This window comes from Chelonoidis abingdonii, chromosome 25 (genome assembly GCF_003597395.2).
Source record: "Chelonoidis abingdonii isolate Lonesome George chromosome 25, CheloAbing_2.0, whole genome shotgun sequence".
NCBI classification, from domain to species: Eukaryota; Metazoa; Chordata; order Testudines; family Testudinidae; genus Chelonoidis; species Chelonoidis abingdonii.
This window is the reverse complement of record NC_133793.1, coordinates 9,499,835-9,516,884: the sequence shown is the minus strand read 5'-3', so window position 1 is coordinate 9,516,884 and position 17,050 is coordinate 9,499,835. Positions and strand designations below refer to the sequence as shown.

Below are 17,050 nucleotides of genomic sequence, written 5' to 3'. Positions count from 1 at the left end.
CCATTCTCAGAGTCCTTTGCCACCTTGATCCCAGCTATGGAGTGAACCCTTTCACTCCACCCCATAAGTCAGTCTGCCAGTCAGATGATCGCTCTCCATGTATCATGAGTCTAATTCCATCCTCAGTTCAATGTAAATCTTCTTGTGCTTGCAAACCCTAGCCTTTACTTGAGTATGGGGAGGGGAAGGCATTTCACTTTCCAAAGCTCCTTCTGGTGAAGATCTGACCTTGGTCCTGTCCAAACGGTGATTTTTCTCTTTCTGTACTAACCCTAGCACCTCTGTGATGCCTTTCATCTGAGGATCTCAACATGCCCTGCTCAGACTAATGAATTAAGCCTCTGTGAAACAGGGAAATACGACCCACGTTTTATAGGCAGGTGCTTATGGAGGCCTGACTTTCAGCCATGCTATGCATTTAGGTAGCCTAGTTTGACAAGCTTGGCCTAAAGGAACTGCCTCAGATTGGTGGTCATCGTAAACAGAACCCAGGAGTCCTGGGTCACGATTTTTAAAAAGCCGAAAGCCAACTTCCTAAGTCCACATTTAGTTGCATAAATAAGCGGCCTGTTTTGTTTTGTTTTTTTCCAAAGGACTGAGCGCCCAACAGCTCCCCATGAAAACAGCTGGGGCTGTTGGGGCTCTGTGCTTGGGGAAACCAGATGCCTTCTCCAGGTGCCTAAATATGGATTAACCTTATCTACCCAGGCCCAGATCCTCACAGGTATTTAGGTGCCTAAAGCCCACTGAAATCAATGGGAGTTGGCACCTAAATATCTTTGGGATTCTGGTCACCCAGTCTGTAAATGAGGGTCTGCGTGACTTGCCCAGTGTGTTAGGAACAGCACCCAGGAGTCCTAGCTTACTGTTCTCAGGAAGGAACCAGAAACAACTCCCTTCCTTCAATGGGACATTCACGTCAATGCCATATTACTCTTCTGGCCTGCGTCCCAGCTTCCTGCAGTCTCTGCACAAACGCTCGGTCTCCTGCTCTCAGAAGCATCTCCCCAAACCAACGCACATTAGCTGCTACCCACACACACGCTCTCCCTGTTGTACCGAGGACACTTCCTGCTGGGCTGGCATTTTAATTCCCGGGGAACTGTTCCCTTTGTGATGGATGAGACATGAAGACCGCCTGGCATCTGACAGGAGGTGAAATCCAGCAGGTGGCCGGGTAGTTAAACTAATACGCCATTTATTTTAATTGTCGGGATAGCAATTACTGAGCGAGAGGCACGTTTAGCACTCCAGGGCAAGGGGTGTTTTAATTATGCACGAGGCAGAGCTCTCCAGGCTGACAATGCCTCTGTCATGTGCGCAAGAAATAAAGCCTCACTTTGCCCCTTTAATGAATCCCTGGGAGTACAAGGGAGCCTGAAATAGTTGCAGAAAGAGACGTTCGCCAGAGGTGGAGGACACAGACACACATTCCGAGAGGGTGAGTACCCAAACCTGCTGTGATCTTAGGGAACGTCCTCACTTGGAGCTGCGGGTCTGATTCCCAGCTCAAGGTGACCTATCCAAGCAGCAGGAGAGGCTAGCCACTCTAGGATGTGCCTGTCCAAGACCACAGGTATCCTCACAGGCATCCCGACCCCAGGCCCCTGGAAGAGAGCTCAGAAAACGCACACTGGGGGTGACCTGGCCTGGTTCTCCCTAAGCTCCCCTGGCACAAACACCGTGGCCCTGATTCTGATCTTACATGCACTGGTGCAATTCCAGTGACTGCACTGAGGTTTCCTGTGTTCAGAGGGGGAAGAACTATTCCTTCCTTCTGATTCTTAACAGGGCCTGGCAGTGCGTCCAGGCTGCTCCCATTCCCTTCTGAGTGGGAGGCTTAGCCAGTCATTTCTGGACCCCGGGCCAAATCCTGGCCCGCGCTGTGCTGCTGTGAGGCCCCAGCGCATGCCCTCAGGGAGTGTTATTGCTCCCATTTTACAGAGGGGAAAAATGAGGCAGAGAGATGGTAACTGACTTGCCCAAGCTCTCGCAGTGAGATTGTGGCAGAGGCAGGAATGGGGAGACCCAGCCCTGTGTCCAGTCACAGCACCCCCTTTCCCATGGGCACCCCTTCACAGCGACTCTCTCAGGGTCCTGGTCATGCTTTACTCCATTGTAGCAGGTTCTCCTTTTCTGGGCCCCTTTCCCTTCTAGTCTCTTCCATGCAAGAACCCCGATCAGGGCTGCCCTGTGCTCCAGGGTCTTGTTTCTCAGCGAGGGCTGCTTCCCTCTTTCCCTCTGCCATTGGTCCTGTGCAGCCACGCCAAGCCGCAGGACCTCGTAGCCTCACCAGGCTGCACTGCTCCAGGTACCTGACGTAACACCTCTAGCCATCCACTTGGCAGGCAGGATCTGACAGAGCACGTCTCTGCCGTTCTGACCCATCCACCATCTCATCCCGCTGGATTCACAGTCCACACGAGACCCGGGAGGCTGGGCTACTGCTTGCTTTCCGGTTCACAGATCGGTTGCCTCGGCCCTTCGAGCTGCACAGAGAAACGCCACCAGCAGCAAAGCCACTGGGGAGGGCTACGGAGAGGCTTTCACAGAGTTAATGGTTCAGCCTCTGCAGGCGAAACTGCTAGGGGCCTTTGGAATTCTGATGATCTTTTTTCATTTCCCTGACTGCAGAGTCTCTCTGCAGCCCCTGATAATCTCCACCTGATGACACACGCAGCCCACATATTAACCTCCCGCTACCTCCTAATGCTAGCGATCGACGATGGCTCTAATGCTGCTGTCCTGAGAGGCCTTTCCTGTTGATCTGATCTCCCTGCGAGACGGAGATATTCTGAATCTATTATGGGGCTGCCACAGGGCTTCTGTCGCTGAGCAGAGAAGGGCAAGGACAGAAAGCCTTGGTGGGCTCCGGAGAGAGCCACCCTCTCTGCCCATTTTGGTGCCAGGCCTCATGATCCCAGTGAGCACTGCCATCTACCTATCCGCAAAACAGCTACAGCAGTAGCAGGTGACAGCTGCCCAGGCTCGCTGCCTTCACCCTGGTCTGGACAAGACCCAGCTTTCAGCCTGGGAGGTAGCTCAGTGCCTTAAGACCTGTTCCAGCCTTGGCATGTTCTGAGACTGCCGACAAAGGGGGCTCTGATGTGGAGACTTGGCCACTAGGGAGAGCTTGGCAGCGATTAAGGTGCCAGCCTGGGACTCACAAGGCCTGGGTGTAATTCCCAGCTCTGGCACAGACTCCCTGGGTGACCTTGGGCAAGTCACTTCCTTTCTCTCTGCCTCAGTTTCCCATCTGTACAATGGGGATAACAGCCATGCCCTGCCTCACAGGGTTGTATGAAGATAAACACGACAGATCAGGAGCTGCTCGGACATGACAGTGATGGGAGTCATGTGAGTACAACCGCCAGGAAGTGCACCAGCTGTCGGACGGTTATGGGCTTTGTCACAACCAACCAGTGATCTAGAGGCAAAGGAAGGCGCTGTATCCTGTGCCCAGGGCAGCCAACCCCCAGAATCATTGTTCTGAACCCAGTCACTACTTCAATGCGAGATCCTCAGTGTTTGAAAGGGCCAGCAGCCGTATTAAACCTTAGCTAGAGTTGACTCGAGGAACAAATGATCTTTGGTTAATGAAGAGACCTTTAAAAAATACCAACATATATATCTTCCCCGGGGTTTTGCAGCCAAAGTGTGGCCCCCTGGGAGCTGCCACTCCCAAGACTCCTATGATCTGACAAGCACCAACTGTCCCCTCCCCTTGGGGAAGAGAGAGGAGAATGAATGGGACCCCCCCCCAAACTCTTCCCCGTGCTGCACTGCAGGATATAATTGCTGCTGACGGGCGGAGCCATCCCAGAGATGTGCAAACCGAACACCAGTCTAGTGACACTGTTATGGTCCATAATGACACCCCACCCTGGCTGGAGGGACGAGCTCAATAGGCAACGCATGCAGTTTGGAATGGCAATACTCCCTGGATGCACAGCTTCAAACCCTACCAAGGCTGTCTCAGCCCTCCCGCCTTGGGAGGTAGCTATACCGAGTCCCATGCACCTGACTGTGTGAGGGTCTTTCAGACGAGCCTTGAGAACTGAGCTCCTCCTGGCTGGCGGTCAAAGGTCCCCAGGCTATTTCTGAGAGAGGACGCGGGGGGGTCTTTTACCAGCGTTTTCCCTCCCACCAGCACTGCATGGCACACTGGGTGCTGCCCCCTGCCTCAGAGGAAGTTGCGTTTCTGGTGTGCTGTTCATATAGGGCTTCATCCTGCTCCCCACTGAAATCCATGCAAGGTTTGCCATTGGCTTCAATGAGAGCAGGGGCCGACCAACGCAACTTCAACCGAGGTGGCTTCAAGTGTCAGAGTTTGGCATTCGGTTAGATTGTGTGGCAGGTGCTGGGCAGGATTTCAGGGCTAAGAAGGGGAGAGGGAAGGAAATGAAAGTACAGAGGGGGCCCATCCATTAGGACTCTGTGCAGAGCCCTGGGACCTCCATTAGGTGCTGCTCGAAGTGGCACTGAGATACTCCAGAGGAAGCCATCTAAGGTGCCCCAGCAAGGAGACATCATGGAGAGCAGGGTGAGGGTTTAGAGAAACAGAGATTGAGGCAAAGCAAAAGGACGTGGAGAAGCTAGAGAGAGAGAGATTGTGGCAAGGGGACCACTGCAGTGGTGCTACCAAGAGCCGCTGTGAGTAACATGATGTGGGGACACCCTGACGGACGGTGCATGGTGAGAACACAGACCGGGAAGAGCAGTGCAGGGAACGTGGTCAGGGCAGATGTTTGTTGGGACCCAGAGATCCAGCTCAGTGCATGAGGTGAGCCCTGTATGTTCAGATTGCAAAGCCGGGTCCCGCCCCTGGGACAGACATGTCCTCTCAAACCCCTGGAGCTGATCTGAAGCGACCCACAGCTGGGGCAGTGTGGGATCCATCACACACTTTGATCTGCACTGCTGCAGTGTGCAGCCAGTGCCAGAGTCTGTTTCCTACGTCCCTGGCTGCCTGGGGAGTATAAAATGCCCACTTGAATCTACTGGGCAGAATTTCATCCCTTTATATTTAAGCCTAGAGGCATCAGGACTTCTAACTGAACAACGGCCACTGGGATTCCTCGTGACAGGGTATAAAAGAAACAGTCATTATCTTCTTCTCATTATTCCACTATGTCTAGCAATTTCCTCTGCTGGGTCTCATCTTGCTAACGGATGGCAATGGTCTTGAACCGAAACCTTGGATCAGAATGCGCTCACACTGGGTGATAAGACATTGACCATCAGGGAAGTGACTCATTGCTGACAACCATCATCAATAACAGCTCAGAGGAAAATGCAGGAATTGCCAGACAGGAGCAGACCAGGAGTTCATCTCATTCGAAATCCTGTCTCCAGCAGGGTCCAGCACCACTGTGGGGCCAAGAAACTCCGAAGTGAACAATTATAGAATTATCTGCCCACGGGGGGAGTCTGCCTAACCACCATTAGTCAGGGGATGGCTTATGTCCTGGAGCCAATCTCACCTCACCTGAATGTTCCTGCTGCTGGAATCCTTCAGTCAGTGATTATTTGCAGTCACAAGAATGCACGCTAGCACTGAGCTGAGCCTGACGCCACAACGCAGCCCTGCTGGAAAATCCCACTTGAACTAGTAAGTCCAGAGATGCTAAGCACTCTCAACGTAGAGTAAAGTCAATGGGACCCGTAGCTGTTCAGCACCTCTTAGGATCAGACTCTATGGCTATGTCTACACTGCAAAAAAAAAAAAACCCAACACCCCAGAAACCTGGCAACGAGTCTCAGAGCCCAGAGCTACAGACTCGAACTCGAGTCATGGCATCTGTGGTGTAGATGTTCCCGTCTGGGCTAGGGGCAGGCTCTGAGACCCACTTCCCTTGCTGGGTTTCAGAGCCCAGGCTCCAGCCTGAGAGAAAACTTCTACGCTGCTCTTTTTAGTGCCATCGCTGGACCCGGGCTCTGAGACTTACTTAGAGCGACCAGATGGCAAGTGTGAAAAATCGGGACAGGGTTGCGGGGGCGGAGGGTATTTTTGCCTATAGTAAAGAAAAAGCTCCAAAGGTCAGGACTGTCATCAGGTCAGACTCAGCGCTGCTAGAGGGTGTGCGGGGGGGGGGGGTTGGCAGTGTAGACGCACCCATGGGTACTCCAGCTACACTCAAGCGGAAGGTGAATTTCCAGCTAGGGTAGCCAGATGCGCACTAGCTAGTGGGCTCACAACAGAAGCGTAGTCACTACGGCAGTGTAGGTGGCAGAACAGACCAGCCGCCTGAGTAAGTCCCTAGCATCCCATGCAAGACTGCCCTTGGGGCAGCAGCTAGCCAGCCCGCTGCCTTCACCCCCATGAGTATGCTCCTGTATTTAGCCACTAGGTCAGTTAAAGCTAGTGCACACACGTCTACCTGAGCTGGTAATAACACCTCCAGCTTGCGTGTAGATGGGATCTTAGCGGGTAAAGACTCTAACAACTACTGCAGTAATTCCCGTCATTACTAAACCAAGAAGTTCTGCCTAGAATCAATATTCCAACAAAACAACCTCCCCACCTGCCAAGGCGCTGCTATGGGCCAAGGGCCGAAAGCCTGGATCCAGATTCCAAGCACCTCCACGTTAGGGGGTGTTCAGCTCTGGGGGGGTTCGTTTTGGTTCTGCTCCAATAAAAATATTTATGCTGGGTGGGGGAGGGAGGGGGAGGGGAGAAAGTATCATTCCTCTCTGCCAGAATTCTGGAAAAAAGCAAATCTAGTATTAGAGGGGCAGCCGGCTGATCGCAGATAAGAGCAGCTCTCACTAGATTATTTGAACTTTAATACAGAACAGGCCAGCCCTGCCTTTCACTTCCCATCACAGAAATTAAGCAGTGATTTATACAGAGGGATGGGACAGGGGAAGATGACTAGAGAAATTACCCATCTGTTATGTGACTCTGAATGTTCGAGGCCAGATCTTCAGCTGGTGTAAGTCATCATAACCAACAAAGCAATGGCCATTCACATCAGCGAAGGATCTGATTCTCAGCCAGGAGAGACATCTTTTCCTCCCCTCTTCCTCTATATCTTTGCATTTTTATTGGCTAACGACATTTCATTGCACTATTTAACTTGGTCCACAGCCTCAACTCATGTGGAGTTTCCTCCATCCCCTAGGGATTTCCCCCATAAATCACTGGATTGCAGTACATCTCAACATCAGTCATGACTTACTTTTCATAGTCCGAGTTATCCTTGTCACAGCGCGTGTCCTTGTGTTTCTCCCAGTCTTTGCCATGTTTGCAGGTGGTCAGGGAGATGATCTCCTTGCCATTATGGATATGGTGTAATGCATTCCTGGTGTCAGAGCCAATGCCAGTCAGGTACCTTTTCCCTTTAAAAGCCAACATGTACTTTTTCTTAGGAGGCACAGAGTTCTGGTACAGCCAGCCCCTCTTCCCTCCCTTCTGAGGATGCTCCTTCGAAAACAAGGGAATGGAGATATCAAAGCCAGGCCTGAAGTTCTCAACATAAAAACTTGCCTTGGCCAAGATGGCCTGTCCAATGTCAAAGCCCAGATCTTCAGTGTAATTCGGCCAGGTGCCTGAGTAAAGATTAAATATCAGATGGTTTCGCCCATCATTCCATAGAGAGAAACCTTGGATTTTATCATTGATGTTGTGGACATACTGGATGGAGAGATGATCCCTATCCAAAGTATCAATATTTAGGATAAAGAGGCAGGCTTCTTCTGGGTTGGAAGTGTAGTATCGGGACTCCTCAATGGATGTGATTATTTTGAGGTAACTTTCTGACACTGGGTCCTCTCTCTCCATGGGGTAGACAAAGACCTTGAAACCATGTTTCTCACACCTGGAAAAATCAAAGCAAGTTTCCATGCGGCACCTGCTGTGCTTATAGATGTTAATTCTTGACTCCCTTCTGGCTTTGGCGGATTGTTTGTGGTGGCCTCCATCGCTCTGAAGTTCTTCGGGATCTGCAAAGCTCTTGAGGAGGGACCTATCCGTCCAGCGGGGCCAGTTCTTCAGCACTGTGGCTTTCTTTCTGGAGAGGAAGGCCAGTCGTCTTATTTGGTCTCCTCCAAAGAAGAAAAGCAGAAGCCAAGAGGCAAAGAAAGTTATGAAAATGTATTTCTTCCTGGTCTGCATATGTTCATCTGGAACCCTGACTCCTCATTTGAACCAAGAGGAGGTGAACTTAGTCAGCAGGTAGATTCAGAAAGGAAGATCATTCCGGTGGGCTCAGAATGGAGGATTGCAATCCAAAGTCCACTAGCCAATGCCAGCTTCCGAACTGGAGTGGGAGCAATTAGGAGCATGTGTTTTGTATCCTGTCTGTTTCGGGACTTCGGAGCACGGTATTAACCCTGTAGGCTCTTCCAGCATTTCCAGCACCGCACACGTCCAATTGGACTCTTCTTGCTTTTCTTATATAAAATCTATTCTCCCATGGAGATTTAATAGCAAAACATTAAATAGAAAAACATTCGTTTCTGTACCCTTCAATTTCTTGATGCCATACAAGATTTCCAAACTGTCTGATTCTGTCTTCTACAACGCAATATTTATTTCAGCATGTAATTGGGTTAAGCAACAACCATTATTCTACCACTGCTTGGCCTGGCTCTTAAACCCCTGGAGAGAAAAGTTACACCATACCTTTCTCTTGGGTTAATATTCTGTGTCATTTTAATCAGCTCCCACACGCTTCCGTGTCTTAGTTCAGATGTAGGATTTTTTCCCCCAGCCCCTTCAGACTTCTCTATGTATCAAAAGTTTACACTTTCCTGCAGGCAGCAGATAAATGTCAATCCGAGTGGCTCATTCTAATGCTCTCACTTAGAAAGCTTTTCCTTTCCACTTCTGCCAGCTTTAGTCTCCTCTTTACCTTCAATGGTCCATAGATAGAGATCACCGCTTCCACTGCCATTGAAGAGCTTCAATAGAGCAGCCGGGGTTCCAGTCTCCTGTCCTTCGATTGTTCTGTCTGTAGAGCTTTGACTTCTAGCTTCTTGCTGGGTTTGAGGAGCATTTCCAGTTAAAGAGATGGCAGTGCTGAAAGTGTGCCCCCCTGCCCTTGCCGCAAATGATCAAACCACCTCTTGGTCACTCATTGATCAGAGTTATACTGCCATCCTCAGCCTCATTAGAGAGTCTTTGGAGGTCTTTTAGGAGTAAGCTCTCTGCTCTTTCTGCCTGTTATTAAGCTCTCTCTTTCTCTTTATCCCCTTTGGTTTGCCCTTTCTCGCTGAGCGGAGAGTTATTTCTGTATGTGTATGGGGGGGGTTATATCCCACTTCTCTGGGTGTATGAAGAATTATGCTCTCTCGTCTTCCCTTATGTAATTAGCCCCCTCTACCTCTGTGTGCATGTATGGCATGTACATATTTATATAGATATGTCCTAGTTACTGTACACAGTCACCTTTCTCTGTTTCCATGTCCCTCCTCTCTAATCCAGGATTCATTTCTTCTTGCTCTCCACTCACCTCCTCTTCTGTCACTCTCTATTAACCCACATTTATCTCGTTTCTCCCCAACCCTCTATGTTTCTCTTGCTGACTACTTAGCCTGATCTCTTTCTGGGTATGTATCTGGCTTGATCGCCTTGCGTCTCTCGGTACTTCTGTCTATTTTGGTCTCTTCCTCTCTGGGTGTCTTATCTTGCAATCTCGCTTTATCTATTTATTTTGATTTTCCATTTCTTTCTGATCCCTCTGTGCTTATTTCTAGCCACCAATCCGGGTCTAGTCATCTATTTCCCTCCTTGTGTTGGCTCTCTGTCCTCCTCCTCTGGCTGCCAAGCAGCAGCTGTTACACAGCGTTCTAACGCCTCTTTCACAACATTCCATCCCGGCCCCGCCCACTCGGCTCTCATTCGTCCCCCAGCCCCTCAGGGGGCGGGGCTTCTACTTAACTCCTTCCTAACCGAGCTCAAGAGAGGGGAGGGGCAGGGAAAGGTCCTGGGCTTGCTCTCCGATTGGCTGTTAGGCGGCTGCCCGCAAGAAGGGGCTCTGCGAGCCTACGTGTGCAGCGAATCACAAGGCAGCAGCGTCTTCTTTGCTCCTGTCTCAGCCTGTCCCCATGGGGGTGCAGCTGCCTTCTTCAACAGGAGCCTGCAGGATAGTCCTTACAGTGATTCATATATAGGGGGAATCCAGGGGATTCATTCTCCACCTGCACCATCCCCCCCAGCCAGGGTGGAATCAGACCTGGCTTTACTTAGAGAGAAAGCTAAATAACCTCCACCTGGCTTCATAGTGATTTGCTTGTAAGGGGGATTTTCCCCACGTCCTGCCACCGAAGAGTCCTGGCAGTGATTTATTCTTAGAATAGGATGAGCAAGAAAAATTCACACACCCTGCTGCATCTTAGCCGTTCATTGTGGACAGGAAGATGGAAAATATCCTGCGTGGCCTCTGAGTATTCAGAGCAGAGATCTGGTTGTAGGAGAAGCAGGGAAGTGTCCCCATAAAATGTCTTTTGTCAGGGAGGGAGAATGCCAGGAAATCCAACCCTCTCCCCCCTCTCTTACCCCCACCACTCAGACACTCCTGTAGCCTTATCAGCAATTTCTTTGTGCTCCCCTCAGCCAGCCACTGTGCCAGCAATTTTGGAGCCTGCTGCTGATTACAAAGCTCTGGGCACAGCAGGAGAGAGAAAGAATCAGCTCTCAAACTTTCTGGAAAATGACTATTTAGAGATATAAGAGCCCTGAAAGCACTGGGCCTAGTGAACTCCATTGAATTCAGTGCATCTGATTCTCCTATCTGACCAAGGTGAAGTCATTGACCTCAATGGAGTTGATCCAGATTTGCCCTGGTGTAAGTAAGAGGAGATGCAGTCCCAGGGCCATGTTTAACACACTACATTCTCAGTTGATCAACTCATAATAATATTTCTTTGGTTCAGTGTTGTTATTTGGATTCCCACAAAATCCTGCTGGGCCAGAGGGAACTATTCTAGTTTAAACCGGCAGGGGAGCTGCCTTCCTGACTGGAAATTAATTTGATGAGATACCCTCAGTGGTGTCTCGCCAGCTTTTCCTAAAGTCAAGGTAGCAGCACCTTGTTTGCCATGTGGGAGCACCGGTGTTCCTCGCTGATTTGAACTGGGAAGGAGCAGACTCTAGTACTTAGAATCAGCAAGGGAGCGTCAGGACCCCAGGCTATTTTCCCAGCTGTGCCACTGACACTTTAACCTTTAACCCACCTTAACCTCAGTTTCCATTAAATATATATTTAACAGGGCCGCCCGGGGGGCGGGGAGCAAGTGGCGCAATTTGCCCCAGGCCCCGCAGGGGCCCCGCGAGCCGCTCCGGGTTTTCGGCGGCACTTCGGCAGCGGGTCTTTCACTCGCTCCAGGTCTTCGGCGGCGGGTCCTTCAGTGCAGTGGAAGACTTGGAGCGAGTGAAGGACCCGCCGCTGAACTGCTGCTGAAGCCTCAGGGTGCCGCCTGGTGAGTACAAGCACTGCTAGTGGCGGGGCGGGGAAAAAAAAGCCGTGACCGGCGACAGCTCTACTGCCGCCGCTTCATTCTTCGGCTGCAATTCAGCGGTGGGTCCTTCCCTCCGAGAGGGACCAGACACTGAATTGCTGCCGAAGACCTGGCCCTGTCCCAGGCCCCCTGAATCCTCTGGGTGGCCTTGATATTTAATACCCATGGTAGCCTTCTGCCTCACAGGGCTGTTGTGAAAATTAATATTTGTAAAGTGCCTTAAGAGTGTAGCCTACAGGTAGGGGTATTTACAAGGGTGTAAGTTAAGGCAGTAATGGAATAAGCCTACAAGACCTTAGCTAAACAAAGCATAAGGCTCAAAACCCTTTGCATAAGCAGCTAACCAGGACTAACCCTAGCTCATAAGATATCACAAGATAGGATGCTGTAATGACTAAACTGCTGACAGGTAACCACAAGATGCTAGTTTATACCAGCCTGGGCTATTTTCCATTAGGAACACGAGCAGATGCCTAACCACAAGTGTGCTGTGGTAACTAACTGAGGTATGTGCTGAAAAGCTTGAGTGAAAAGGCCTAGTAACCTGAGGGAGAAGGGTGCCCCACCACTACTAGGGAATGGAAGGACAAATTAGGGGAAAGAGCTGACCCCCCGCTGAATGTGCCTTCGGCAGAATGGCATCAGCGTAACACGTTATAAAAGTTGTGTCCTGGCCTGTGTGCCTTGGGAGATGCCAGGATGACGACCACTGGTGGTGATGATGTTAAGGATGATGATGACTGATACTTCGGGTCCTTTTGCACTGGATGGTGGAAGGATGTGGATGCTCAGACACACGTGCTGTGTGATTTCTATCTGCCTTGCTGGGTTTGGGACTTTATTAATTGTGTGAATAAGACAATTGCAGATTCAGAAGGTTTTTCCTAAGTGTAAGTGGGGTAACCGTGCAGGACAGCACGGTTCCCAACTAACCAGTAATTCTAATAAAGCAGGGCCTGATCTTGGGACAAGGGCCTATCAAATCTCCATGTCTTAATTGGGACTTCTTAGGCAATACACAGTCAGTAGATCAGGGAACAAGATCCTGGGAGGGGATTCTCTTTCATCCCATCTCTTTCCTGGGCCCTGATGATCACACTCTCCCTGCCCTTCTGTCCTTTTTACTGCTTCCCTTCTCCCGCTCTTCCCAGCCTTCCAGCTCCTTGCAAAGCTTCACAGGCTCTGGAATTCAATCTGCCATTGTCTTTGCAGACTGTAGGCTAGTTTCCTGGATGTTAGTTTCCCAGGTCCAGATTCTGCTGTCTGCCATGTCTGTGAAGCCAATGGGATTACCTCTCTATTGCGGGGGAGGGGGCGGAATTTGGCCCCTGGCCTATCAGGAAAGTGAGAGGGCAGGGACTGCGCAGGTATCCCAAACACCAATATACTGAACAACAGTGGCCTGGTTTTCAAAGGTGCTGAGCAGTGCCCTGCAGCTCTCATCGACTCTTCAAAAGCTCAGTACTTCCGAAAGATTGTGGAGCATCTCTGCAATCCCAGTGTCACTACATCTCCTGGTTTCTAGCTCCAGATCCCTGCCATCCTCGCTGGGTCCCAGGCTCTACTCCCTCCCTCTCCTGTCCTCTGTCCCTCCTTATCCTTTCAACCAGCGATAGTCCCATGCCCCTTCCCCGGTGCTAATTCAATCAAATCTTTGCCATCCAACTCCCTAGCTGCCCCCACTCTGAGTGAGCTCCTGGCTCCCATCCCCAGCTCCTGCCTCTCTCATCAGTCTGTTTCCATGTCATTAATCCTCATTCTTTGTTCCTATTTGCCTTCTTAATCCTCCTTATTCTCATTTTCTTCTCAAGCCTCCCTGCCTTGCAAGTCCCCTTATGAATGGCTGCCAGGTTCAGGCCTGTCACAGTGGGGATTTTCCCTTGTAAGGAAGAAAGGTTGATACCAAGATGATTCAAGGATCACACTCTCTGCGACTTTCTGCCTCCACCTAACTGGGTTAAAAGGCTTGTGTTATAACCAGGGGATGGGGAGGTCTTTCATCACTGATTCAGTGGCACACAGGCTAGCTTGTGGGAGCTGGGGTATCAGTCGTAGGCAACTGAAACTTTTGATTTCACAGGCTGTGCCAGCAGGGACCATACACTCTACCAGCTGAGGCTGTTCCATGCCATGAGTGAGATGAAGTGGAAAGTCTCAGTCCGGTTCCTAAGAGAGAAGGATTCACTTTGCTACTGGCATTAATTGCCCTCCTTCCCATCTTGCCCTTGTTCGCGGCGTCAGCAGCGGCCAAGGGAGAACAACTCCCCTCTTGCCCTGAGATGTAGGGTCACTCCAGGACCAGGTGAAGGCACCTTGGCAGCATGGCATGGGGGCAGCTTGCCCCGCCACTGCCCAGGCTGTACCTACCCGGGGTATAAAATGAGGGCCGTGGTCTCCAGGACTGTGAAGCCAGCATCCTTCATGAGCATGAAATTCTCTTGAAAGAGAAACCACAGAGCAAAGATGATTTTTTTTCTTCATGCCCTTTACTGCTCCTTTGAAGTTCACCTTTAAAAAAACCAAACCAAACCCTCCCTGTATTTTGGATCTGAGCTCAGCACATGGGAAGCTGCAGGTCTCCAGAGTCGGGGAGAAAAAATGAGCAGGACTGTTGTACATCTAAAAGCTGTTCCTGCTCCGTTTGAAGTCAGTGGGACAATTGCTGCTGATTTCAATGTGTGGCACCTCCAGTGCAAGAATGAGCCTATGACACGTCAAACCCTGGCATTCACTGAACAATGATGTTCATGTGAAGCAGCCCTTATTTGTAATGGTACGAAGAAAAGTCTGCTTTGATCACCCACCAACTTCCTTAACTCCTAACAAAAGCACTAAAGGGAAATAATCTAACAGTTTGGAAATGCATGTTTCATGTTGCCTAGCAGTCTAAGCCAGGGTCTGGAAAGAACCTGGGAGTTCTCCCTGTCTCTGCCACTGACTATACATGTGACCTTCAACAAATTACTTCACCTCGCTGTGACTCAGTTTCCCCATCTATCAAATGGGAATAATATGTCCCTCACAGTGGAGTTGTGAGCCTTAATTAATGTTTGCAAAAAGCTTTGAGATCCTCCAAGGGAAGGTAACAAAGGAATGCTGATTATTATTAGTCCAATCGCGTTTAAACCCACATTTTAGGTAAGTATGAGAGAACAGATGAACCACACAATAGGAAGGGACTATTGAGCAAACACTTGGTTTAGCCTAAAACGTTCATTATTTTTATTACTGTTGTTTGTATCACAATAGACCTGGCCCCAGCTGAGAATGAGGCCTGCTGTGCTAGGATCTGTACCAACACATAGGAAGAGTGTGTCAGTCCTGCCTGCCCCAATGAATTCACAGATCTCTGACCCCATGGCACCTCCAGTGCAGTACCAGGCACAGACTTGCAACACACCAACTTGCATGAGAGTAAATCTGGGCTCAGCTGGGACAATGGGCATCACGGCTCACTGCAATAAAGAAGTGGGACAGGAAAGACTGGGGTGGAAACAATGGACTGGAAAGCAAGGCAATAGTCCAGGGGGTTGAGTGATGCGGAACAGGGCAGCAGGTATGATCTCTCTGCTGGTGTTAAGGTACAGTGAGTCCAGCTTCCACCCATAGGACTGTAAGTCAGGGGCCCATTTGACATTGGGGATTATGGGATCATGAGAGATGCTGGGTGTTCTCAGGGTCAGTTCCTCTGGCAAGCTCTGGCCCCATGTGTTTGTCCACATATGGAACCAGGTAACCCACCTTAGTGGCCCAGATCTGGAAACTGTGTCCCAAGGGCCAAACCTTAGATCCTTGAAGTGAATCTGGTCTTTGCCATTCAAAGGGAATAGGATCTGGCCCACGTCTACACCTCTAGGGGCCACAATGTAGGCCACAGACTTCCACAGTGCAGCTTGAGACTGTATCTTTAATACAGAGATGCAGCATCCAGAGACTACAGGTCCCATCGTGCAATGCTCCGTCTTGGCTTCAGCCGCTTGGATTAATCTGAAGCTTTGCATGCTGGGATCAGTAGTCTTTGGAGTCCAACATCTGGATTAAAAATAAATGCAGGTCCAATCTGCTGCCTTTTGTGCAGATTAAGGGTGGGATTTTCAGAAGCATTTAAGGGGTTTAGAAGCACAAATCCCACTGAAAGTCAGGGGGACTTGTGCTCCTAAATCCCTGGAAAATCAATCCCTAAGTAATTAAGTGCATCCCTTGAACTCCTGGCTAATCACAGCCACATCCTGGAGCCCCTCTGCTCTCCAGAGGCCAGGGCTGCTCCTAATACCCCTGCTACATTTGAGCTGTTTTAAAGATACAACGAATCTGACATCATTGCTTCCTTTGAAGCACTAGCTATAAATGTCACCATCAGGATTTTAATTAACAGTGTTTTGGAAGTGCTGTGTTTGATGTCTATAAAATATTAAAAGGAATCCAAAGCCAAATTTGTACTTGGGTAATTTTATTCTCCTGCGAGTGCATTGCACCAAAATATAAACAAATAAATAAATAAAATAAAAAGCAAAATCTGTCTTTTAAGTAACAATGTCTCTGTTACGTATGAAAGAGATTCCTTTCTGGCTCAAATGTCAGGAGCCTGCATCTTTGGAGCAGCAGGTTGCTTTAGTGAATGGGAGGCTGAGCAGACCACAGCTTCTGGAGAACTCCAGAGGGACAGAAACTCTGTCATGGAAGGAACTGCCATCACCTGTTGACGAGCAAGGGGAAACAAGTGAATGGGCCAGGCCTCATTTGCATTTCTATTATGTGACAATTTGATCAAATTTCAATTAAGATTTAATTTGGGGGGGGGGGCAATTAAATGTTGTTACCCCTGCCAAGGAGGAAAAGGGCAAGAGGATGGCACCCACAGTGCATGAGGAAGGGGTCACTCTAATGTAAACCACAGTCAGGTGTGGTTGGGTACCAGAGCCTGGTTAAAGCTAACAAAAGATGGAAGGAATAAAATGGTTATTTTTTGTAGGGAGTGATTTTTTTTGTGTGGTATGATGTCTATCTCTAGATACATGGAATGGAGCAAAGACTGTATTTCAGTGTGTGTAATGAATTGTGTAGTGGATAAGTCTGAGGTGGCCTAGGTGGAAATCTCAAAGAGCTATATCCCAGTTGAGGACTCTGGTGTTGGCTTCCCTATCTAGCATGAAAGTTGCTATCACTTCAGCTGGGGTAGGTGGTAGGGTACAGCAAACCCTGGTGTGGCCAGCCCAAGCAGTGCTTCCCTTTGGGACTGGAGATGGGTCTGCCTGGATTTTGGATTCCACCGTGCCTGGAGGACAAACTGTAAGTGGAGCAGTCTGGAGGAAGGCAGAGGCTACTGCTGGAAGGATCGTTTTGCCACTTTACTCCCTTGCAACTGTGAGAGGAAGCCTGAGGTTAAGGCTATTGCCAAGGCACCTGACTTGGGGTGTTTGAGCAGGACAGACCCCCCCCCTCCAATAGCAAGTGTTGATTTGTTAATTGCTGGCTTTCCCAAGGTTACTCTGTGTCCCTTTCCCCCCACCCCCAAGTTCTCTCTGTTTGAACCCCCTGGACTCAGTGCTTGCAAGCAGGGAAGTATTGTCAGGGAAGGTAATTTCGT

General features: G+C 49.8%; 1 protein-coding gene across 1 annotated transcript in view; it reads right to left on the bottom strand.

Moving 5' to 3' along the window:
• EXTL1 (exostosin like glycosyltransferase 1) overlaps window positions 1-9,766 on the bottom strand; it is a 47,362-nt gene extending 37,596 nt beyond the window's left edge. The window contains exon 1 of the mRNA XM_032802949.1: window positions 7,182-9,766. Coding sequence (XP_032658840.1) covers window positions 7,182-8,116 — 935 coding nt within the window. The 5' untranslated portion in view covers window positions 8,117-9,766. The remainder of the gene's footprint in view (window positions 1-7,181) is intronic.
• Between the last annotated feature and the right edge of the window lie 7,284 nt (window positions 9,767-17,050).